Source organism: Nerophis ophidion, linkage group LG26 (assembly GCF_033978795.1).
Source record: "Nerophis ophidion isolate RoL-2023_Sa linkage group LG26, RoL_Noph_v1.0, whole genome shotgun sequence".
In the NCBI taxonomy this organism is placed as follows: Eukaryota; Metazoa; Chordata; class Actinopteri; order Syngnathiformes; family Syngnathidae; genus Nerophis; species Nerophis ophidion.
The window spans coordinates 33,372,568-33,399,797 of NC_084636.1; the positions used below are offsets into that span (position 1 = coordinate 33,372,568).

At 40.2% G+C, this 27,230-nt stretch overlaps 1 protein-coding gene across 3 annotated transcripts; it reads right to left on the minus strand.

Annotated features, from left to right (window-relative positions):
• Positions 1–2,492: 2,492 nt before the first annotated feature.
• Positions 2,493–23,526, minus strand: cldn34a (claudin 34a). 3 transcript variants are annotated; one of them, XM_061887969.1, is made up of 3 exons: positions 22,433–23,526; positions 19,655–19,731; positions 2,493–4,870 (listed from the first exon to the last, which is right to left on the minus strand). In XM_061887969.1, the coding sequence occupies exon 3, from the start codon at positions 4,825–4,827 to the stop codon at positions 4,138–4,140; it is 690 nt and encodes a 229-aa protein (XP_061743953.1). In that variant the 5' UTR covers positions 4,828–4,870; positions 19,655–19,731; positions 22,433–23,526; the 3' UTR covers positions 2,493–4,137. The 3 variants fall into 3 exon arrangements, with proteins under 3 accessions (XP_061743953.1, XP_061743952.1, XP_061743954.1); XM_061887968.1 differs by lacking the exon at positions 19,655–19,731; XM_061887970.1 differs by lacking the exons at positions 19,655–19,731; positions 22,433–23,526 and adding an exon at positions 5,017–5,115 and having other exon boundaries at positions 2,493–4,966.
• Between the last annotated feature and the right edge of the window lie 3,704 nt (positions 23,527–27,230).

Here is a 27,230-nt window from a genome sequence, read left to right on the forward strand (position 1 = left end):
TTCAATTGTATATGTATTGGTCTGTCAAGTCACAAACACGTTGCCTTCATTCTGACATCTCTTTAAGGGTATATAAAAACGTATTTCGTACAAAGTAACACAATCACGACACCATTTTTAGTAATAAGACACAACGCAGCGCTTTAAAGGTGACAAAAGTAAACACGTAGTATTCGTTTTGGCCACAAGAGGGCAGTGTGTAATTTTAATATTTAATTATTTCTATCTGAAGCCTTGCCTTAAAATACTTTGTGATTGTCTTCAATTGTATATGTATTGGTCTGTCAAGTCACAAACACGTTGCCTTCATTCTGACATCTCTTTGAGGGTATATAAAAACGTATTTCGTACAAAGTAACACAATCACGACACCATTTTTAGTAATAAGACACAATGCAGCGCTTTAAAGGTGACAAAAGTAAACACGTAGTATTCGTTTTGGCCACAAGAGGGCAGTGTTTAATTTTAATATTTAATTATTTCTATATGAAGCCTTGCCTTAAAATACTTTGTGATTGTCTTCAATTGTATATGTATTGGTCTGTCAAGTCACAAACACGTTGCCTTCATTCTGACAGCTCTCTAAGGGTATATAAAAACGTATTTCGTACAAAGTAACACAATCACGACACCATTTTTAGTAATAAGACACAACGCCGCGCTTTAAAGGTGACAAAAGTAAACACGTAGTATTCGTTTTGGCCACAAGAGGGCAGTGTTTAATTTTAATATTTATTTCTGTATGAAGCCTTGCCTTAAAATACTTTGTAATTGTCTTCAATTGTATATGTATTGGTCTGTCAAGTCACAAACACGTTGCCTTCATTCTGACATCTTTTTAAGGGTATATAAAAACGTATTTCGTACAAAGTAACACAACCACGACACCATTTGTAGTAATAAGACACAACGCAGCACCGTAAAGGTGACAAAAGTAAACACGTTGTATTTGTTTTGACCACAAGAAAGCAGTGTTTATTATAATATTTCTATATGAAGCTTTACCTTAAAAATAAATTGTATTGGTCTCCCAAGTCACCAAACGTCGCTTTTATTCGGACAGCTCTCTAAGGTTACATAAAGCATTTTTTTTACAAAGCAACACAAGCACTAACGCCATTTTTCGTAATAAGACAACGCATTGCCGTAAAGGTGACAAAAGTAAACATGTAGTATTCGTTTTGACCACAGGACGGCAGTGTTTAGTTTTAATATATCATCCTTTCTCTACTTAAAAATAAATGTTTACACTATAAACATTGTATTTTTCTTCAATTATTGGTCTATTAAATCACTAAAACGCTGCTTTCATTCTTACATCTTCTCTCCAAGGTTAAATAAAAACGTATTTTGTACAAAGCAACAAAAGCATGGCGCCATTTATCGTAATAAGACAACTCAGCGCCATAAAGGAGACAGAAGTAAACACGCAGTGTTAGTTTTGACCACAAGAGGGCAGTGTTTAATTTTAATATTTAATTATTTCTATATGAAGCCTTGCCTAAAAAATAAATGTATTTGTCTTCAATTATACATTTATTGGTTTATTCATTTTTAATATATAAATGTGTATTTTCAAAACGTTTTTATTGATACAATTCTTAATTATTTGTGTTTTCTCGTAAAATTGTCTCCAAAAATGTGTTCAATTTAAATTACATATTCGTTGGCACTAAAGTGTAACAATTAAATGTTACAATTGTTGGGGGTTAAAAATACCAAAACTATTTAATGACAATAAGTGCCATCAAAACATTTTTATTTTATTTAAGTTTTTTAATCCTTATTTTGTTTGAACATGACACAATTTTACACATAAACATTTGGTGTTAACAGCAAAAGTCTCCTTGTATTTTCTTGAATTGAAATATTTGTATTGTATTGCTTTTAAAAGTGAGAAGTATCAAAAAGGCCACTGCATATTTTAATCTTTTATTGTTTACTGGAAAAACCACAGGCAACCCTGAATTAAATCGTAATAAAACTGAATTAAATTACAAAATGTAGAATATAAAAAAAAACAACTATAAATATACATCTATATATATTTTAAATGTTGCATTTATGAATTGAATTATGAATTATATAATTATATAGCGCTTTTCTCGAGTGACTCAAAGCGCTTTACATAGTGAAACCCAATATCTAAGTTACATTTAAAGCAGTGTGGGTGGCACTGGGAGCAGGTGAGTAAAGTGTCTTGCCCAAGGACACAACGGCAGCGACTAGGATGGTGGAAGCGGGAATCGAACCTGCAACCCTCAAGTTGCTGGCACGGCCACTCTACCAACCGAACTATACCGGTTGTCAAAAACTGAATTTCAAACAATTGAAAAAGTACTTCTATTTTTGAATACAATGCATCCATTGCATTTAATTATTGTTAAAATGTAACTATTTAATTATTTGTGTTAACTAAAATTAATTTTTTTCGTATCGTCAATCGCCACAATTTTTGTGTTGAATTTAACAAAACTACAAACGACATTGAATTTGATTAAAATATTCAGGACTTTATTTGATAGAAAATGTTCAAAATACATTTTTTGAAATGAATGAATCAATCAATCAATCAATGTTTATTTATATAGCCCCAAATCACAAATGTCTCAAAGGACTGCACAAATCATTACGACTACAACATCCTCGGAAGAACCCACAAAAGGGCAAGGAAAACTCACACCCAGTGGGCAGGGAGAATTCACATCCAGTGGGACGCCAGTGACAATGCTGACTATGAGAAACCTTGGAGAGGACTTCAGATGTGGGCAACCCCCCCCCCCCTCTAGGGGACCGAAAGCAATGGATGTCGAGCGGGTCTAACATGATACTGTGAAAGTTCAATCCATAGTGGCTCCAAGACAGCAGCGAGAGTCCCGTCCACAGGAAACCATCTCAAGCGGATCAGCAGCGTAGAGATGTCCCCAACCGATACAGGCGAGCGGTCCATCCTGGGTCCCGACGAGCGGTCCATCCTGGGTCTCGACTCTGGACAGCCAGTACTTCATCCATGGTCATCGGACCGGACCCCCTCCACAAGGGAGGGGGGGACATAGGAGAAAGAAAAGAAGCGGCAGATCAACTGGTCTAAAAAGGAGGTCTATTTAAAGGCTAGAGTATACAGATGAGTTTTAAGGTGAGACTTAAATGCTTCTACTGAGGTGGCATCTCGAACTGTTACCGGGAGGGCGTTCCAGAGTACTGGAGCCCGAACGGAAAACGCTCTATAGCCCGCAGACTTTTTTTGGGCTCTAGGAATCACTAATAAGCCGGAGTCTTTTGAACGCAGATTTCTTGCCGGGACATACGGTACAATACAATCGGCAAGATAGGATGGAGCTAGACCGTGTAGTATTTTATACGTAAGTAGTAAAACCTTAAAGTCACATCTTAAGTGCACAGGAAGCCAGTGCAGGTGAGCCAGTACAGGCGTAATGTGATCAAACTTTCTTGTTCTTGTCAAAAGTCTAGCAGCCGCATTTTCTACCAACTGTAATCTTTTAATGCTAGACATGGGGAGACCCGAAAATAATACGTTACAGTAATCGAGACGAGGCGTAACAAACGCATGGATAATGATCTCGGCGTCTTTAGTGGACAGAATGGAGCGAATTTTAGCGATATTGCGGGGATGAAAGAAGGCCATTTTAGTAACGCTTTTAATGTGTGCCTCAAATGAGAGAGTTGGGTCGAAGATAATACCCAGATTCTTTACAGAGTCACCTTGTTTTATTATTTGGTTGTCAAATGTTAAAGTTGTATTATTAAATAGAGGTCGGTGTCTAGCAGGACCGATAATCAGCATTTCCGTTTTTTTGGCATTAAGTTGCAAAAAGAAAAGCTGCTGGAAAACAGACCGTGACTCACAAGAATGACTACTTTGTATCGAGAGAGTTGGAGAAGGTCGCTAACATGGCGCCCTGTGGTCACGTGAGGGCCTTTAGACCAATCAGTGATCGTCTTTGTCAAGGAATCACCGGGCGCCATGTTTGAGACCAGCTCTGAAACGGCGTTGTCCGAGTTCTCAGTACTGTTGAGAAGATCCAAAAGACGTGAAAGTCGCTAAAAATTACATAAAAATGATTATTCTTTTCCTGTTTTGACATTAAAGTGGTTCGTTGGAGCAGGAAGTGTGGATTATAACGCGTGGAAAGACGGATTATTCCTGCCTTCAAAGTTCTCCGCCCTTCCAGAAGCTTCCGCGGGCGGCGTCCAGAGGCCGGGGGGTGCGCGGTAGCACAGGAAGGAGGTCCCGCTGAGCAGCATCAGGGTGGCGCCAAAGAAGCCCACGCCCACGGCCGCGCCCACCCTCTGGCTGGCGGGGGCGGCGGGGAGCAGGAAGTGCGGAGGGAAGCGGATGGTGGCGCCGTTGAGGACCGAGGTCAGGTTCCAGAGCAGAGGCACCGAGGCGACGGCCGCCGTCAGCACGAAGAGGCTCCCCGCCAGCAGGAAGAGCGGCCGCACGTTCCCGCGCTCCTCCAGCGAGAAGTAGACGCGCCTCAGCGCCAGGCCGCCGCCCACGTTGGCCGCCAGGCCGCCCAGCGCCGCCAGCAGCATCATCACCTGCGCCGCCTTCACCTCCGCTGGCACGAAGGCGTCAGACACGCCCATGCTGCGGCAGCGCTCCGCCTGCGGGAGGGCGTGGCTATGGAAGCACGCCCGCCAGATGCCCACCCAGGCCACGCCCGACGTGACCACCGACACGTCCTCCACCTGCCACAGGCGCCACTCGTCCATGCCCGCCGTCGCCATGGTGACGATCCACGCCAGGCAGCCCGCCAGCAGGCCCAGGAACTGCCAGTGGGCCGTGTGGGCCACGAAGTCCATGGCACACCTCAACACATCGGCCAGGCCACGCCCACGTCCAGCCCTGCCCCAAAGATGGCAAACGTCAACGAGGAACGCGACTTGATGCTGACTCAGGCGTTTTTATTGCTCTCCTCTCACATAGAGGATCTTTGATAATCTACCACAACAACACAGTGGGATCTTGTGGTATAGAGGATCTTTGATAACCTACCACAACACTAGTTTGTTCCTGTCGTAAAGAGGATCTTTGATAACCTACCACAACAACACAAGTGTGCTGTCGTATAGAGGATCTTTGATAACCTACCACAACAACACTATTGTGGTCCTGTCGTATAGAGGATCTTTGATAACCTACCACAACAACACTAGTGTGTTCCTGTAGTATAGAGGATCTTTGATAACCTACCACAACAACACTAGTGTGCTCCTGTCGTATAGAGGATCTTTGATAACCTACCACAACAACACTAGTGTGCTCCTGTCGTATAGAGGATCTTTGATAACCTACCACAACACTAGTTTGTTCCTGTCGTAAAGAGGATCTTTGATAACCTACCACAACAACACAAGTGTGCTGTCGTATAGAGGATCTTTGATAACCTACCACAACAACACTATTGTGGTCCTGTCGTATAGAGGATCTTTGATAACCTACCACAACAACACTAGTGTGTTCCTGTAGTATAGAGGATCTTTGATAACCTACCACAACAACACTAGTGTGCTCCTGTCGTATAGAGGATCTTTGATTACCTACCACAACAACACTAGTGTGCTGTCGTATAGAGGATCTTTGATAACCTACCACAACAACACTATTGTGGTCCTGTCGTATAGAGGATCTTTGATAACCTACCACAACAACACTAGTGTGCTGTCGTATAGAGGATCTTTGATAACCTACCACAACAACACTATTGTGGTCCTGTCGTATAGAGGATCTTTGATAACCTACCACAACAACACTAGTGTGTTCCTGTAGTATAGAGGATCTTTGATAACCTACCACAACAACACTAGTGTGCTCCTGTCGTATAGAGGATCTTTGATTACCTACCACAACAACACTAGTGTGCTCCTGTCGTATAGAGGATCTTTGATGACCTACCACAACAACACTAGTGTGTTCCTGTAGTATAGAGGATCTTTGATGACCTACCACAACAACACTAGTGTGTTCCTGTAGTATAGATGATCTTTGATAACCTACCACAACACTAGTGTGCTCCTGTCGTATAAAGGATCTTTGATAACCTACCACAAGAACACTAGTGTGCTTCTGACTCCTGGTGCATAGAGGATCTTTGATAACCTACCGCAACAACACTAGTGTGCTCCTGTCATATAGAGGATCTTTGATGACCTACCACAACAACACTAGTTTGTTCCTGTCGTATAGAGGATCTTTGATAACCTACCACAATAACGTCAGTGTGCTCTTGTCGTATAGAGGATCTTTGATAACCTACCACAGGAACACTAGTGTGCTTCTGACTCCTGGTGCATAGAGGATCTTTGATTACCTACCGCAACAACACTAGTGTGCTCCTGTCGTATAGCGGATCTTTGATAATCTACGACAACACTAGTTTGTTCCTGTCGTATAGAGGATCTTTGATAACCTACCACAACAACACTAGTGTGCTCCTGTCATATAGAGGATCTTTGATGACCTACCACAACAACACTAGTGTGTTCCTGTAGTATAGAGGATCTTTGACAACCTACCACAACACTAGTGTGCTCCTGTCGTATAAAGGATCTTTGATAACCTACCACAAGAACCCTAGTGTGCTTCTGACTCCTGGTGCATAGAGGATCTTTGATTACCTACCGCAACACTAGTGTGCTCCTGTCATATAGCGGATCTTTGATAATCCACGACAACACTAGTGTGCTCCTGTCGTATAGAGGATCTTTGATAACCTACCACAACAACACTAGTGTGCTCCTGTCGTATAGAGGATCTTTGATTACCTACCACAACAACACTAGTGTGCTCCTGTCGTATAGAGGATCTTTGATAACCTACCACAACAACACTAGTGTGCTCCTGTTGTATAGAGGATCTTTGATAACCTACCACAACAACACTAGTGTGCTCTTGTCGTATAAAGGATCTTTGATAACCTACCACAACACTAGTGTGCTCCTGTCGTATAGAGGATCTTTGATTACCTACCACAACAACACTAGTGTGTTCCTGTCGTATAGAGGATCTTTGATAACCTACAACAACACTAGTGTGCTCCTGTCGTATAGAGGATCTTTGATAACCTACCACAATACTAGTTGCTGTCGTATAGAGGATCTTTGATAACCTACCACAACAACACTATTGTGGTCCTGTCGTATAGAGGATCTTTGATAACCTACTACAACAACACTATTGTGGTCCTGTCGTATAGAGGATCTTTGATACCCTACCACAATACTAGTGTGCTGTCGTATAGAGGATCTTTGATAACCTACCACAACACTAGTGTGCTCCTGTCGTAAAGAGGATCTTTGATAACCTACCACAACAACACTATTGTAGTCCTGTCGTATAGAGGATCTTTGATAACCTACCACAACAACACTAGTGTGCTCCTGTCGTATAGAGGATCTTTGATAACCTACCACAACACTAGTGTGCTCCTGTTGTATAGAGGATCTTTGATAACCTACCACAACAACACTAGTGTGCTCCTGTTGTATAGAGGATCTTTGATAACCTACCACAACAACACTAGTGTGCTCTTGTCGTATAAAGGATCTTTGATAACCTACCACAACACTAGTGTGCTCCTGTCGTATAGAGGATCTTTGATAACCTACCACAACAACACTAGTGTGCTCCTGTTGTATAGGGGATCTTTGATAACCTACCACAACAACACTAGTGTGCTCTTGTCGTATAAAGGATCTTTGATAACCTACCACAACACTAGTGTGCTCCTGTCGTATAGAGGATCTTTGATTACCTACCACAACAACACTAGTGTGCACCTGTCGTATAGAGGATCTTTGATAACCTACCACAACAACACTAGGGTGCTCCTGTCATATAGAGGATCTTTGATTACCTACCACAACACTAGTGTGCTCCTGTCGTATAGAGGATCTTTGATAACCTACCACAACAACACTAGTATGCTGCTGTCATGTAGAGGATCTTTGATTACCTACCACAACAACAATAGTGTGTTCCTGTCGTATAGAGGATCTTTGATTACCTACCACAACAACACTAGTGAGCTCCTTTATAGAGGATCTTTGATTACCTACCTACCACAACACTAGTGTGCTCCTGTCATATAGAAGATCTTTGATAAACTACCACAACAACACTAGTGTGCTCCTGTCGTATAGAGGATCTTTGATTACCTACTAGTGTGCTCCTGTCGTATAGAGGATCTTTGATAACCTACCACAAGAACACTAGTGTGATCCTGTCGCATAGAGGATCTTTGATAACCTACCACAACAACACTAGTGTGCTCCTGTCGTATAGAGGATCTTTGATAACCTACCACAACAACACTAGTGTGCTCCTGTCGTATAGAGGATCTTTGATTACCTACCACAACAACACTAGTGTGCTCCTGTCGTATAGAGGATCTTTGATTACCTACCACAACAACACTAGTGTGCTCCTGTCGTATAGAGGATCTTTGATTACCTACCACAACAACACTAGTGTGCTCCTGTCGTATAGAGGATCTTTGATAACCTACCACAACAACACTAGTATGCTGCTGTCATGTAGAGGATCTTTGATTACCTACCACAACAACACTAGTGTGCTCCTGTCGTATAGAGGATCTTTGATTACCTACCACAACAACACTAGTGTGCTCCTGTCGTATAGAGGATCTTTGATAACCTACCACAACAACACTAGTGAGCTCCTTTATAGAGGATCTTTGATAACCTACCACAAAACCACTAGTGTGCTCCTGTCATATAGAGGATCTTTGATAACCTACCACAAAACCACTAGTGTGCTCCTGTCATATAGAGGATCTTTGATAACCTACCACAAAACCACTAGTGTGCTCCTGTCATATAGAGGATCTTTGATAACCTACTACAAAACCACTAGTGTGCTCCTGTCATATAGAGGATCTTTGATAACCTACCACAAAACCACTAGTGTGCTCCTGTCGTATAGAGGATCTTTGATTACCTACCACAACAACACTAGTGAGCTCCTGTCGTATAGAGGATCTTTGATTACCTACCACAACAACACTAGTGTGCTCCTGTCATATAGAGGATCTTTGATAACCTACCACAAAACCACTAGTGTGCTCCTGTCATAAAGAGGATCTTTGATAACCTACCACAAAACCACTAGTGTGCTCCTGTCATATAGAGGATCTTTGATAACCTACTACAAAACCACTAGTGTGCTCCTGTCGTATAGAGGATCTTTGATAACCTACCACAACAACACTAGTGAGCTCCTTTATAGAGGATCTTTGATTACCTACCTACCACAACACTAGTGTGCTCCTGTCATATAGAAGATCTTTGATAACCTACCACAACAACACTAGTGTGCTCCTGTCGTATAGAGGATCTTTGATTACCTACTAGTGTGCTCCTGTCGTATAGAGGATCTTTGATAACCTACCACAACAACACTAGTGTGTTCCTGTAGTATAGAGGATCTTTGATAACCTACCACAACAACACTAGTGTGCTCCTGTCGTATAGAGGATCTTTGATTACCTACCACAACAACACTAGTGTGCTGTCGTATAGAGGATCTTTGATAACCTACCACAACAACACTATTGTGGTCCTGTCGTATAGAGGATCTTTGATAACCTACCACAACAACACTAGTGTGCTGTCGTATAGAGGATCTTTGATAACCTACCACAACAACACTATTGTGGTCCTGTCGTATAGAGGATCTTTGATAACCTACCACAACAACACTAGTGTGTTCCTGTAGTATAGAGGATCTTTGATAACCTACCACAACAACACTAGTGTGCTCCTGTCGTATAGAGGATCTTTGATTACCTACCACAACAACACTAGTGTGCTCCTGTCGTATAGAGGATCTTTGATGACCTACCACAACAACACTAGTGTGTTCCTGTAGTATAGAGGATCTTTGATGACCTACCACAACAACACTAGTGTGTTCCTGTAGTATAGATGATCTTTGATAACCTACCACAACACTAGTGTGCTCCTGTCGTATAAAGGATCTTTGATAACCTACCACAAGAACACTAGTGTGCTTCTGACTCCTGGTGCATAGAGGATCTTTGATAACCTACCGCAACAACACTAGTGTGCTCCTGTCATATAGAGGATCTTTGATGACCTACCACAACAACACTAGTTTGTTCCTGTCGTATAGAGGATCTTTGATAACCTACCACAATAACGTCAGTGTGCTCTTGTCGTATAGAGGATCTTTGATAACCTACCACAGGAACACTAGTGTGCTTCTGACTCCTGGTGCATAGAGGATCTTTGATTACCTACCGCAACAACACTAGTGTGCTCCTGTCGTATAGCGGATCTTTGATAATCTACGACAACACTAGTTTGTTCCTGTCGTATAGAGGATCTTTGATAACCTACCACAACAACACTAGTGTGCTCCTGTCATATAGAGGATCTTTGATGACCTACCACAACAACACTAATGTGTTCCTGTAGTATAGAGGATCTTTGACAACCTACCACAACACTAGTGTGCTCCTGTCGTATAAAGGATCTTTGATAACCTACCACAAGAACCCTAGTGTGCTTCTGACTCCTGGTGCATAGAGGATCTTTGATTACCTACCGCAACACTAGTGTGCTCCTGTCATATAGCGGATCTTTGATAATCCACGACAACACTAGTGTGCTCCTGTCGTATAGAGGATCTTTGATAACCTACCACAACAACACTAGTGTGCTCCTGTCGTATAGAGGATCTTTGATTACCTACCACAACAACACTAGTGTGCTCCTGTCGTATAGAGGATCTTTGATAACCTACCACAACAACACTAGTGTGCTCCTGTTGTATAGAGGATCTTTGATAACCTACCACAACAACACTAGTGTGCTCTTGTCGTATAAAGGATCTTTGATAACCTACCACAACACTAGTGTGCTCCTGTCGTATAGAGGATCTTTGATTACCTACCACAACAACACTAGTGTGTTCCTGTCGTATAGAGGATCTTTGATAACCTACAACAACACTAGTGTGCTCCTGTCGTATAGAGGATCTTTGATAACCTACCACAATACTAGTTGCTGTCGTATAGAGGATCTTTGATAACCTACCACAACAACACTATTGTGGTCCTGTCGTATAGAGGATCTTTGATAACCTACTACAACAACACTATTGTGGTCCTGTCGTATAGAGGATCTTTGATACCCTACCACAATACTAGTGTGCTGTCGTATAGAGGATCTTTGATAACCTACCACAACACTAGTGTGCTCCTGTCGTAAAGAGGATCTTTGATAACCTACCACAACAACACTATTGTAGTCCTGTCGTATAGAGGATCTTTGATAACCTACCACAACAACACTAGTGTGCTCCTGTCGTATAGAGGATCTTTGATAACCTACCACAACACTAGTGTGCTCCTGTTGTATAGAGGATCTTTGATAACCTACCACAACAACACTAGTGTGCTCCTGTTGTATAGAGGATCTTTGATAACCTACCACAACAACACTAGTGTGCTCTTGTCGTATAAAGGATCTTTGATAACCTACCACAACACTAGTGTGCTCCTGTCGTATAGAGGATCTTTGATAACCTACCACAACAACACTAGTGTGCTCCTGTTGTATAGGGGATCTTTGATAACCTACCACAACAACACTAGTGTGCTCTTGTCGTATAAAGGATCTTTGATAACCTACCACAACACTAGTGTGCTCCTGTCGTATAGAGGATCTTTGATTACCTACCACAACAACACTAGTGTGCACCTGTCGTATAGAGGATCTTTGATAACCTACCACAACAACACTAGGGTGCTCCTGTCATATAGAGGATCTTTGATTACCTACCACAACACTAGTGTGCTCCTGTCGTATAGAGGATCTTTGATAACCTACCACAACAACACTAGTATGCTGCTGTCATGTAGAGGATCTTTGATTACCTACCACAACAACAATAGTGTGTTCCTGTCGTATAGAGGATCTTTGATTACCTACCACAACAACACTAGTGAGCTCCTTTATAGAGGATCTTTGATTACCTACCTACCACAACACTAGTGTGCTCCTGTCATATAGAAGATCTTTGATAAACTACCACAACAACACTAGTGTGCTCCTGTCGTATAGAGGATCTTTGATTACCTACTAGTGTGCTCCTGTCGTATAGAGGATCTTTGATAACCTACCACAAGAACACTAGTGTGATCCTGTCGCATAGAGGATCTTTGATAACCTACCACAACAACACTAGTGTGCTCCTGTCGTATAGAGGATCTTTGATAACCTACCACAACAACACTAGTGTGCTCCTGTCGTATAGAGGATCTTTGATTACCTACCACAACAACACTAGTGTGCTCCTGTCGTATAGAGGATCTTTGATTACCTACCACAACAACACTAGTGTGCTCCTGTCGTATAGAGGATCTTTGATTACCTACCACAACAACACTAGTGTGCTCCTGTCGTATAGAGGATCTTTGATAACCTACCACAACAACACTAGTATGCTGCTGTCATGTAGAGGATCTTTGATTACCTACCACAACAACACTAGTGTGCTCCTGTCGTATAGAGGATCTTTGATTACCTACCACAACAACACTAGTGTGCTCCTGTCGTATAGAGGATCTTTGATAACCTACCACAACAACACTAGTGAGCTCCTTTATAGAGGATCTTTGATAACCTACCACAAAACCACTAGTGTGCTCCTGTCATATAGAGGATCTTTGATAACCTACCACAAAACCACTAGTGTGCTCCTGTCATATAGAGGATCTTTGATAACCTACCACAAAACCACTAGTGTGCTCCTGTCATATAGAGGATCTTTGATAACCTACTACAAAACCACTAGTGTGCTCCTGTCATATAGAGGATCTTTGATAACCTACCACAAAACCACTAGTGTGCTCCTGTCGTATAGAGGATCTTTGATTACCTACCACAACAACACTAGTGAGCTCCTGTCGTATAGAGGATCTTTGATTACCTACCACAACAACACTAGTGTGCTCCTGTCATATAGAGGATCTTTGATAACCTACCACAAAACCACTAGTGTGCTCCTGTCATAAAGAGGATCTTTGATAACCTACCACAAAACCACTAGTGTGCTCCTGTCATATAGAGGATCTTTGATAACCTACTACAAAACCACTAGTGTGCTCCTGTCGTATAGAGGATCTTTGATAACCTACCACAACAACACTAGTGAGCTCCTTTATAGAGGATCTTTGATTACCTACCTACCACAACACTAGTGTGCTCCTGTCATATAGAAGATCTTTGATAACCTACCACAACAACACTAGTGTGCTCCTGTCGTATAGAGGATCTTTGATTACCTACTAGTGTGCTCCTGTCGTATAGAGGATCTTTGATAACCTACCACAAGAACACTAGTGTGATCCTGTCGCATAGAGGATCTTTGATAACCTACCACAACAACACTAGTGTGCTCCTGTCGTATAGAGGATCTTTGATAACCTACCACAACAACACTAGTGTGCTCCTGTCGTATAGAGGATCTTTGATAACCTACCACAACAACACTAGTATGCTGCTGTCATGTAGAGGATCTTTGATTACCTACCACAACAACACTAGTGTGCTCCTGTCGTATAGAGGATCTTTGATTACCTACCACAACAACACTAGTGTGCTCCTGTCGTATAGAGGATCTTTGATAACCTACCACAACAACACTAGTGAGCTCCTTTATAGAGGATCTTTGATAACCTACCACAAAACCACTAGTGTGCTCCTGTCATATAGAGGATCTTTGATAACCTACCACAAAACCACTAGTGTGCTCCTGTCATATAGAGGATCTTTGATAACCTACCACAAAACCACTAGTGTGCTCCTGTCATATAGAGGATCTTTGATAACCTACTACAAAACCACTAGTGTGCTCCTGTCATATAGAGGATCTTTGATAACCTACCACAAAACCACTAGTGTGCTCCTGTCGTATAGAGGATCTTTGATTACCTACCACAACAACACTAGTGAGCTCCTGTCGTATAGAGGATCTTTGATTACCTACCACAACAACACTAGTGTGCTCCTGTCATATAGAGGATCTTTGATAACCTACCACAAAACCACTAGTGTGCTCCTGTCATATAGAGGATCTTTGATAACCTACTACAAAACCACTAGTGTGCTCCTGTCATATAGAGGATCTTTGATTACCTACCACAACAACACTAGTGAGCTCCTGTCGTATAGAGGATCTTTGATTACCTACCACAACAACACTAGTGAGCTCCTGTCGTATAGAGGATCTTTGATTACCTACCACAACAACACTAGTGTGCTCCTGTCATATAGAGGATCTTTGATAACCTACCACAAAACCACTAGTGTGCTCCTGTCATATAGAGGATCTTTGATAACCTACCACAAAACCACTAGTGTGCTCCTGTCATATAGAGGATCTTTGATAACCTACCACAAAACCACTAGTGTGCTCCTGTCATATAGAGGATCTTTGATAACCTACCACAAAACCACTAGTGTGCTCCTGTCATATAGAGGATCTTTGATAACCTACTACAAAACCACTAGTGTGCTCCTGTCATATAGAGGATCTTTGATAACCTACCACAAAACCACTAGTGTGCTCCTGTCATATAGAGGATCTTTGATAACCTACCACAAAACCACTAGTGTGCTCCTGTCGTATAGAGGATCTTTGATAACCTACCACAAAACCACTAGTGTGCTCCTGTCGTATAGAGGATCTTTGATAACCTACCACAAAACCACTAGTGTGCTCCTGTCATATAGAGGATCTTTGATAACCTACCACAAAACCACTAGTGTGCTCCTGTCATATAGAGGATCTTTGATAACCTACCACAAAACCACTAGTGTGCTCCTGTCGTATAGAGGATCTTTGATTACCTACCACAACAACACTAGTGTGCTCCTGTCGTATAGAGGATCTTTGATAACCTACCACAACAACACTAGTATGCTGCTGTCATGTAGAGGATCTTTGATTACCTACCACAACAACACTAGTGTGCTCCTGTCGTATAGAGGATCTTTGATTACCTACCACAACAACACTAGTGTGCTCCTGTCGTATAGAGGATCTTTGATAACCTACCACAACAACACTAGTGAGCTCCTTTATAGAGGATCTTTGATTACCTACCACAACAACACTAGTGTGCTCCTGTCATATAGAGGATCTTTGATAACCTACCACAAAACCACTAGTGTGCTCCTGTCATATAGAGGATCTTTGATAACCTACCACAAAACCACTAGTGTGCTCCTGTCATATAGAGGATCTTTGATAACCTACCACAAAACCACTAGTGTGCTCCTGTCATATAGAGGATCTTTGATAACCTACTACAAAACCACTAGTGTGCTCCTGTCATATAGAGGATCTTTGATAACCTACCACAAAACCACTAGTGTGCTCCTGTCGTATAGAGGATCTTTGATTACCTACCACAACAACACTAGTGAGCTCCTGTCGTATAGAGGATCTTTGATTACCTACCACAACAACACTAGTGTGCTCCTGTCATATAGAGGATCTTTGATAACCTACCACAAAACCACTAGTGTGCTCCTGTCATAAAGAGGATCTTTGATAACCTACCACAAAACCACTAGTGTGCTCCTGTCATATAGAGGATCTTTGATAACCTACTACAAAACCACTAGTGTGCTCCTGTCGTATAGAGGATCTTTGATAACCTACCACAACAACACTAGTGAGCTCCTTTATAGAGGATCTTTGATTACCTACCTACCACAACACTAGTGTGCTCCTGTCATATAGAAGATCTTTGATAACCTACCACAACAACACTAGTGTGCTCCTGTCGTATAGAGGATCTTTGATTACCTACTAGTGTGCTCCTGTCGTATAGAGGATCTTTGATAACCTACCACAAGAACACTAGTGTGATCCTGTCGCATAGAGGATCTTTGATAACCTACCACAACAACACTAGTGTGCTCCTGTTGTATAGAGGATCTTTGATAACCTACCACAACAACACTAGTATGCTGCTGTCATGTAGAGGATCTTTGATTACCTACCACAACAACACTAGTGTGCTCCTGTCGTATAGAGGATCTTTGATTACCTACCACAACAACACTAGTGTGCTCCTGTCGTATAGAGGATCTTTGATAACCTACCACAACAACACTAGTGAGCTCCTTTATAGAGGATCTTTGATAACCTACCACAAAACCACTAGTGTGCTCCTGTCATATAGAGGATCTTTGATAACCTACCACAAAACCACTAGTGTGCTCCTGTCATATAGAGGATCTTTGATAACCTACTACAAAACCACTAGTGTGCTCCTGTCATATAGAGGATCTTTGATAACCTACTACAAAACCACTAGTGTGCTCCTGTCATATAGAGGATCTTTGATAACCTACCACAAAACCACTAGTGTGCTCCTGTCGTATAGAGGATCTTTGATTACCTACCACAACAACACTAGTGAGCTCCTGTCGTATAGAGGATCTTTGATTACCTACCACAACAACACTAGTGTGCTCCTGTCATATAGAGGATCTTTGATAACCTACCACAAAACCACTAGTGTGCTCCTGTCATATAGAGGATCTTTGATAACCTACTACAAAACCACTAGTGTGCTCCTGTCATATAGAGGATCTTTGATTACCTACCACAACAACACTAGTGAGCTCCTGTCGTATAGAGGATCTTTGATTACCTACCACAACAACACTAGTGAGCTCCTGTCGTATAGAGGATCTTTGATTACCTACCACAACAACACTAGTGTGCTCCTGTCATATAGAGGATCTTTGATAACCTACCACAAAACCACTAGTGTGCTCCTGTCATATAGAGGATCTTTGATAACCTACTACAAAACCACTAGTGTGCTCCTGTCGTATAGAGGATCTTTGATTACCTACCACAACAACACTAGTGAGCTCCTGTCGTATAGAGGATCTTTGATTACCTACCACAACAACACTAGTGAGCTCCTGTCGTATAGAGGATCTTTGATTACCTACCACAACACCACTAGTGTGCTCCTGTCATATAGAGGATCTTTGATAACCTACCACAAAACCACTAGTGTGCTCCTGTCATATAGAGGATCTTTGATAACCTACTACAAAACCACTAGTGTGCTCCTGTCATATAGAGGATCTTTGATAACCTACTACAAAACCACTAGTGTGCTCCTGTCATATAGAGGATCTTTGATAACCTACCACAAAACCACTAGTGTGCTCCTGTCATATAGAGGATCTTTGATAACCTACCACAAAACCACTAGTGTGCTCCTGTCATATAGAGGATCTTTGATAACCTACCACAAAACCACTAGTGTGCTCCTGTCATATAGAGGATATCTGACGGGTGTCTTTTAAAAACCTACCGCAACGCTAATGTGCTCCTGTCGTAGAGGATCTTTGATAACCTACCACAACAACACTAGTGTCCTCCTGTCATATAGACGATCTTTGATAACCTACCACAAAACCACTAGTGTGCTCCTGTCATATAGAGGATCTTTGATAACCTACCACAAAACCACTAGTGTGCTCCTGTCATATAGAGGATCTTTGATAACCTACCACAAAACCACTAGTGTGCTCCTGTCATATAGAGGATCTTTGATAACCTACCACAAAACCACTAGTGTGCTCCTGTCATATAGAGGATATCTGACGGGTGTCTTTTAAAAACCTACCGCAACGCTAATGTGCTCCTGTCGTAGAGGATCTTTGATAACCTACCACAACAACACTAGTGTCCTCCTGTCATATAGACGATCTTTGATAACCTACCACAAAACCACTAGTGTGCTCCTGTCATATAGAGGATCTTTGATAACCTACCACAAAACCACTAGTGTGCTCCTGTCGTATAGAGGATCTTTGATTACCTACCACAACAACACTAGTGAGCTCCTGTCATATAGACGATCTTTGATAACCTACCACAAAACCACTAGTGTGCTCCTGTCATATAGAGGATCTTTGATTACCTACCACAACAACACTAGTGTCCTCCTGTCATATAGACGATCTTTGATAACCTACCACAAAACCACTAGTGTGCTCCTGTCATATAGAGGATCTTTGATAACCTACCACAAAACCACTAGTGTGCTCCTGTCGTATAAAGGATCTTTGATTACCTACCACAACAACACTAGTGAGCTCCTGTCGTATAGAGGATCTTTGATTACCTACCACAACACTAGTGTGCTCCTGTCATATAGAGGATCTTTGATAACCTACCACAAAACCACTAGTGTGCTCCTGTCATATAGAGGATCTTTGATAACCTACCACAAAACCACTAGTGTGCTCCTGTCATATAGAGGATCTTTGATAACCTACTACAAAACCACTAGTGTGCTCCTGTCATATAGAGGATCTTTGATAACTTACCACAAAACCACTAGTGTGCTCTTGTTGTATAGAGGATCTTTGATAACCTACCACAAAACCACTAGTGTGCTCCTGTCATATAGAGGATCTTTGATAACCTACTACAAAACCACTAGTGTGCTCCTGTCATATAGAGGATCTTTGATAACCTACCACAAAACCACTAGTGTGCTCTTGTTGTATAGAGGATCTTTGATAACCTACTACAAAACCACTAGTGTGCTCCTGTCATATAGAGGATCTTTGATAACTTACCACAAAACCACTAGTGTGCTCTTGTTGTATAGAGGATCTTTGATAACCTACCACAAAACCACTAGTGTGCTCCTGTCATATAGAGGATCTTTGATAACCTACTACAAAACCACTAGTGTGCTCCTGTCATATAGAGGATCTTTGATAACCTACCACAAAACCACTAGTGTGCTCTTGTTGTATAGAGGATCTTTGATAACCTACCACAACAACACTAGTGTCCTCCTGTCATATAGACGATCTTTGATTACCTACCACAACAACACTAGTGTGCTCCTGTCATATAGAGGATCTTTGATAACCTACCACAACAACACTAGTGTGCTCCTGTCGTATAGAGGATCTTTGATAACCTACCACAACATTAGTGTGCTCCTGTCGTATAGAGGATCTTTGATAACCTACCACAACAACACTAGTGTGCTCCTGTCGTATAGAGGATCTTTGATAACCTACCACAACAACACTAGTGTGCTGCTGTCATGTAGAGGATCTTTGATTACCTACCACAACAACACTAGTGTGCTCCTGTCGTATAGAGGATCTTTGATAACCTACCACAACAACACTAGTGTGCTGCTGTCATATAGAGGATCTTTGATAACCTACCACAACAACACTAGTGTGCTCCTGTCGTATAGAGGATCTTTGATTAACTACAACAACACTAGTGTGCTCCTGTCGTATAGAGGATCTTTGATAACCTACCACAACACTAGTTTTCTCCTGTCGTATAGAGGATCTTTGATTAACTACCACAACACTAGTGTGCTCCTGTCGTATAGAGGATCTTTGATAACCTACCACAACACTAGTTTTCTCCTGTCGTATAGAGGATCTTTGATTACCTACCACAACAACACTAAATAGTGTCCTCCTGTCGTATAGAAGATCTTTGATAACCAACCACAACAACACTAGTGTCCTCCTGTCATATAGAGGATCTTTGATAACCTACCACAATAAGTTTGTTATGCTCCTGTCATGTAGAGCAGTGGTCCCCAACCACCGGGCCGCGGCCTGATTGGTACCGGGCTGCAGAATAATTTTGTTTTAATTTTTATTTATTAAAATTTTTAGTTTTTATTAAATCAACATAAAACAAACACAATATACACTTACAATTAGTGCACCAACCACAAAAACCTCCCCTTTTCATGACATAAACGTACCTTTTTCATGACAAATAAAAAAATAAAAAAAAGGATCCCCCCCTGCCCCCACCCCGCCCGGGCCGCGGGACAAATTGTTAGGGGTTGGGGACCACTGATGTAGAGGATCTTTGATAACTTACCACTATAAGGTGCTCCTGTCCGTATAAAGAATATTTGATAACATAGAATAAAATAGAATAGAAAGTACTGCCGCAACAACACTGGTGTGCTCCTGTTATATAGAGGATCTTTGATAACCTATTGCAGTGTTCCTCGGTCATATAGAGCAGTGGTTCTCAAATGGGGGTACTTGAAGGTATGCCAAGGGGTACGTGAGATTTTTCCAAAATATTCTAAAAAAAACAACAATTCAAAAGTCCTTTATAAACATGTTAATTGAATAATACTTCAACAAAATATGAATGTATGTTCATAAACTGTGAAAAGAAATGCAACAATGCAATATTCAGTGTTGACAGCTAGATTTTTTGTGGACATGTTCCATAAATATTGTGTCATGATCCGTAGTCTGGATCATGTTTAGTTTAGTTATTTTCTGTTAGTTTGGACTCCCTTTGTTGTTTGTGTACCTTTTTGTGAGTCAGTTTGGTCACCATGGTAACATATTAATTTCACCCGCTGAGGGTTCCAGACGCACACCTGTTTTTGTTAATTACTTCCTTATTTAAGCCTGCCTTGTCCCGTCAGTCGGTCTTGGTCCCTTGTTTGCGGTATGCAACTGTTTCGTTGGTAATTCTAGATTTCTTGTTACCTGATCCTGTGCTAGTGTTAGCATTAGCTTCTGTGCTTTCGCCACGCGTTTATTTAAGGCAGGCTTAAATAAGGAAGTAATTAAAAAAACGTTAATTACTTCCTTATTTAAGCCTGCCTTGTCCCGTCAGTCGGTCTTGGTCCCTTGTTTGCGGTATGCAACTGTTTCGTTGGTAATTCTAGATTTCTTGTTACCTGATCCTGTGCCAGTGTTAGCATTAGCTTCTGTGCTTTCGCCACGCGTTTATTTAAGGCAGGCTTAAATAAGGAAGTAATTAAAAAAACGTTAATTACTTCCTTATTTAAGCCTGCCTTGTCCCGTCAGTCGGTCTTGGTCCCTTGTTTGCGGTATGCAACTGTTTCGTTGGTAATTCTAGATTTCTTGTTACCTGATCCTGTGCTAGTGTTAGCATTAGCTTCTGTGCTTTCGCCACGCGTTTATTTAAGGCAGGCTTAAATAAGGAAGTAATTAAAAAAACGTTAATTACTTCCTTATTTAAGCCTGCCTTGTCCCGTCAGTCGGTCTTGGTCCCTGGTTTGCGGTATGCAACTGTTTCGTTGGTAATTCTAGATTTCTTGTTACCTGATCCTGTGCTAGTGTTAGCATTAGCTTCTGTGCTTTCGCCACGCGTTTATTTAAGGCAGGCTTAAATAAGGAAGTAATTAAAAAAACGTTAATTACTTCCTTATTTAAGCCTGCCATGTCCCGTCAGTCGGGCTTGGTCCCTTCTGTCACGTGGGGGTCGCGTTTTAATGCGGGATCGTTCCTCCAACGCAAACATAGACACTCCGGACAACAACTAAAAGGTAAGAATGATTTAATAACAAAACACTGGTACAAAAACAGACGAAAAGAAACGCGTGGCAAAAGCACAGAAGCTAATGCTAACACTAGCACAGGATCAGGTAACAAGAAATCTAGAATTACCAACGAAACAGTTGCATACCGCAAACAAGGGACCAAGACCGACTGACGGGACAAGGCAGGTTTAAATAAGGAAGTAATTAACAAAAACAGGTGTGCGTCTGGAACCCTCAGCAGGTGAAATTAATATGTTGCCATGGTGACCAAACGGACTCACAAAAAGGTACACAAACAACAAAGGGAGTCCAAACTAACAGAAAATAACTAAACTAAACATGATCCAGACTACGGATCATGACATATTGATGTTAAAGATTTCCTTTTTTTGTGAAGAAATGTTTAGAATGAAGTTGATGAATCCAGACGGATCTCTATTACAATTCTATGTGTAGAAATCTTTATTTATAATTGAACCACTTGTTTATTTTTCAACAAGTTTTTAGTTATTTTTATATCTTTTTTTTTTCCAAATAGTTCAAGAAAAACTACTACAAATGAGCAATATTTTGCACTGTTATACAATTTAATAAATCAGAAACTGATGACATAGTGCTGTATTTTACTTCTTTATCTCTTTTTTTTCAACCAAAAATGCTTTCTTCTGATTAGTACTTGAATAAAAAAAAATGTTCACTGAAAAAAAGGTTGAGAACCACTGATATAGAGGATCTTTGACAGGTGGAGTCGTGTTCTTATCATCAGTTTTTGATGCTGTCTTGAAAAATCGAATTCAAGTCCCAGTAAGAACGAAGACTCTTAATTAACACAGAATGATGTCGACGTCCTCCGCTACCCCAAAAGCGACATGGGGTAGAAATATGAACGGATGGACGTCGATGTCACGCCAGCATTGATTTATCGAAGTATTATAGAGAAAGTAGCCTGCTGCGCTTGCTTCTAGCGTTGCCGCGGCAACAGCAGTAAGGTAAACAAGTGAAGAAGTTACCTTTGCGGAGTTGAGCTGTCATCCTGGATATTTGCCGAGGTGCTCTGCCAGGAGTCTTGATGGCGAGTGAAGATGTGGACGTCCGGACAGGAAACCTTCAAGTCCTTATCGGCAAGGGGCGTGATCCAGTTAATGAGTGACACTGGCGCGTTTATGTCTGACACAACAATAAAACATTTAAGGTTGGGATTTCACTTCTTGACACAAGACAAGTGTGAGCAGGTGATTATTGCTGCATCGGCACTTTATGGAGCTTTAAACGCAAACACTCCCTGGTGACCTGAGGAGCGTTTTTCCACTTATCCAAGCTCAAGTGCCCTCTAAAACCACACTTGGAGGTCACCATCAGCAGGAAGCGTCAGTGGTCACATGGTTCGAACGCTACATTCGGTCCTTCGTACTCAACATCAGTACTGAGGACCATGGCTTTCAACAATGCCAAGGAGAAGCCGGAGCTTGAAAACCCTCTTCTGTTGCACTTATACTTCTGGCTGAGTTACGTAAACAAAATATGTTTGCTCATTAGGGATGGACAACTATTAATAATAAACTTTACTACAGTTGTACTTCAGCAGTTATAGTTCCTGCTGAAATATGTAAACAAAGCTGTTCGTTAGAGATGGACAATTAAAAATAAACTTTACGACGGACGAAATCATCATTCAGACACTTCCTGTATTACTTCAGCACTTAAACTTTCGGCTGTGATATGTAAACAAATGTTTATTCTTTAGAGGTGGGCAATAATTAATCATAACTCTTATTTTAGATGAAATTACCCTTTACACACTTCCTGTTGTACTTTAGCACTTATACTTCCGGCTGACATATGTAAACAAATATGTTTATTCTTTAGAAGTGTACAATAATTAATAAAAAAATCTTATTTCAGACGAAATTACCAGTCACACACTTCATGTTGTACTTAAGCACTTATACTTCCGGCTGAGATACGTAAACAAATATGTTTATTCTTTAGAAGTGTACAATAATTAATAAAAAAAAATACTATTTCAGAAGAAATTACCATTCACACACTTCCTGTTGTACTTTAGCACTTATATTTCCGGCTGAGATACGTAAACAAATATGTTTATTCTTTAGAAATGGACAATAATTAATTAAAAAAAATACTATTTCAGAAGAAATTACCATTCACACACTTCCTGTTGTACTTTAGCACTTATACTTCCGGCTGAGATACGTAAACAAATATTTTTATTCTTTAGAAGTGTACAATAATTAATAAAAAAAAATACTATTTCAGAAGAAATTACCATTCACACACTTCCTGTTGTACTTTATCACTTATACTTCCGGCTGACATATGTAAACAAATATGTTTATTCTTTAGAAGTGTACAATAATTAATAAAAAAAAATACTATTTCAGAAGAAATTACCAGTCACACACTTCCTGTTGTACTTTAGCACTTATATTTCCGGCTGAGATACGTAAACAAATATGTTTATTCTTTAGAAATGGACAATAATTAATTAAAAAAAATACTATTTCAGAAGAAATTACCATTCACACACTTCATGTTGTACTTTAGCACTTATACTTCCGGCTGAAATACGTAAACAAATATGTTTATTCTTTAGAAGTGTACAATAATTAATAAAAAAAAAATACTATTTCAGAAGAAATTACCATTCACACACTTCCTGTTGTACTTTAGCACTTATACTTCCGGCTGAGATACGTAAATAAATATGTTTATTCTTTAGAAATGGACAATAATTAATAATAAACTTTACTACAGACAAAATTATCCTTTCTCAAACTTCCTGTATTACTTCAGCACTTATAGTTCCAGTTGAAATACGTAAACAAATATGTTTATTCTTTAGAAATGGACAATAATTAATAATACATTTTATTTTAGACAAAATCACCATTCACACACTTCCTGTTATTGACAACTGTCAATAATACATTTTTACTACAGACAAAATCATCCTTCACACACTTCCTGTATTACTTCAGCACTTATACTTCCGGCTGAGATACGTAAACGAATGTTTATTCTTTAGAGGTGGACAATAATTAATAATAACGCTTATTTCAGACAAAATTACCAGTCACCCACTCCCTGTTGTACTTCAGCACTTATACTTCCGGTTGAAATATGTAAACAAATATGTTTATTCTTTAGAAATGTACAATAATTAATAAAAAAAAAATCTTATTTCAGACAAAATTACCAGTCACACACTTCCTGTTGTACTTCAGCACTTATACTTCCGGCTGAGATACGTAAATAAATATGTTTATTCTTTAGAAATGGACAATAATTAATAATAAACTTTACTACGGACAAAATTGTCCTTCACATACTTCCTGTATTACTTCAGCACTTATACTTCCGGCTGAAATACGTAAACAAATATGTTTATTCTTTAGAAATGGTCAATAATTAATAATACATTTTACTTTAGACGAAATTACCATTCACACACTTCCTGTTGTACTTCAGCACTTATACTTCTGGCTGAAATATGTAAACAAAGCTTTTTATAAGAGACCGACAACTATCAATAATACATTTGTACTACAAACAAAATCAACCTTCACACACTTCCTGTATTACTTCAGCACTTAAACTTCCGGCTGAGATACGTAAACAAATGTTTATTCTTTAGAGGTGGACAATAATTAATTAAAAAAAATCTTATTTCGGAAAATATTAACCTTCACACACTTCCGGTTGAACTTTAGCACTTATACTTCCAGCTGAGATACATAAAGAAATATGTTCATTCTTTAGAAATGGACAATAATTAATAATAAACTTTACTACAGACAAAATTATCCTTCACAAACTTCCTGTATTACTTCAGCACTTATAGTTCCAGTTGAAATACGTAAAGAAATATGTTTATTCTTTAGAAATGGGCAATAATTAATAATACATTTTACTTTAGACGAAATCACCATTCACACACTTCCTGTTGTACTTCAGCACTTATACTTCCGGCTGAAATATATAAACAAAGCTTTTTATTAGAGACCGACAACTATCAATAATACATTTGTACTACAAACAAAATCAACCTTCACACACTTCCTGTATTACTTCAGCACTTAAACTTCCGGCTGAGACACGTAAACAAATGTTTATTCTTTAGAGGTGGACAATAATCAATTAAATAAAATCTTATTTCAGAAAAAATTAACCTTCACACACTTCCTGTTGTACTTTAGTACTTATACTTCCGGATGAGATATGTAAAGAAATATGTTTATTCTTTAGAAATGGACAATAATTAATAATAAACTTTACTACAGACAGAATTGTCCTTCACATACTTCTTGTATTACTTCAGCACTTATATTTCCGGCTGAAATACGTAAACAAATATGTTTATTCTTTAGAAATGCACAATAATTAATAATACATTTTACTTTAGACGAAATCACCATTCACACACTTCCTGTTGTACTTCAGCACTTATACTTCCGGCTGAAATATATAAACAAAGCTTTTTATTAGAGACTGACAACTATTAATACCTTCACACACTTCCTGTATTACTTCAGCACTTATACTTCCGGCCGAAATACGTAAACAAGTATGTTTATTCTTTAGAAATGGAAAATAATTAATAATACATTTTATTTTAGACAAAAATCACCTTTCACACACTTCCTGTTGTACTTCAGCACATACACTTCCGACTGAAATATATAAACAAATAAAACAAAATAGTCCAAATGTCAGAATAATTGTATCTAAGTTATCACAAAACTTTGTGTTTCAATGAGTTCCCGACGAGCAGACCAAAGCTGTCTTTGATCTTAGCCATCAAAAAACTTGTAAAACCCCACTGTGTAGGATGCGAAGCGACATGAAGGGGTCAGTTTCTTTGATGTTTTGTAATCCACAGGAAGATTTTGTCTTGACCTGAGATCTACAAACCGGAGAGGAAGGAGGACCTGACCCTGCTTCGAACTGTTTTGTAACCAAAGGTGACAGCTGTTTATGACCCCCCTTCCTTAAAAGAAACAGCTGTGGGCATGTAATCAGGTAAAAGTCCAAATAAAAGAAGAGGCGTATAATCTTTGGTCAGAGCGTGGCGGGAGACTGCAAAAAGAGTACAGCCCAGACGTTTCTCTTCAATTGAGCTAAATTGAATTCAGTCTCTGTTTAATTGAACCTGACGCCAATACAATTCTCAGGGTCCCACTCATTAAAGTGTTACAAATAAGTCATACATGTGTATCTATTTTTTTTTATTTTAAATGCTTAAAACTCTAGATCAGGGGTGCCCATTACGTCGATCGCGAGCTACCAGTCGACCGCGGGGGGTGTGTCAGTCGATCTCCAGCCAGGCTTTTAAAATAAATAGACCTAAAAATTAGTGATCATCAATCTTCACCAAGACGTCACTTAAATGACATTCACGGTACCGGAGGGTCTTGTGAGATGACGCTGGCTGCTGCAAGATCATTATTATGAAAATGTGACCGAGAGGAAGGCCAGAAACACTTTTTATTTCAACAGACTCTCGCGCCGTACCTTCCGTCAAAACTCTAAAGGCCGACTGCACATTTCCTATCTTCACAATAAAAGCCCTGCTTCATGCTGCCTGCGCTAACTAAATACAGAGTCTCGGAAAACTGGCGTGCACAAGCGATCCCTCAGAAAGCTGGCGTGCACATCACTTGTGCACGCCAGCTTTCCGAGACTCTTATTTTGTTAGCGCAGGCAGCATGAAGCAGGGCTTTTATTGTGAAGATAGGAAATGTGCAGTCGGCCTTTAGAGTTTTGACGGAAGGGAGGGCGCGAAAGTCT

What these genes read in the sequence shown, in the direction of transcription:
- cldn34a (XM_061887968.1), bottom strand. Translation starts at nt 4,827, where the DNA reads ATGGACTTCGTGGCCCACACGGCCCACTGGCAGTTCCTGGGCCTGCTG.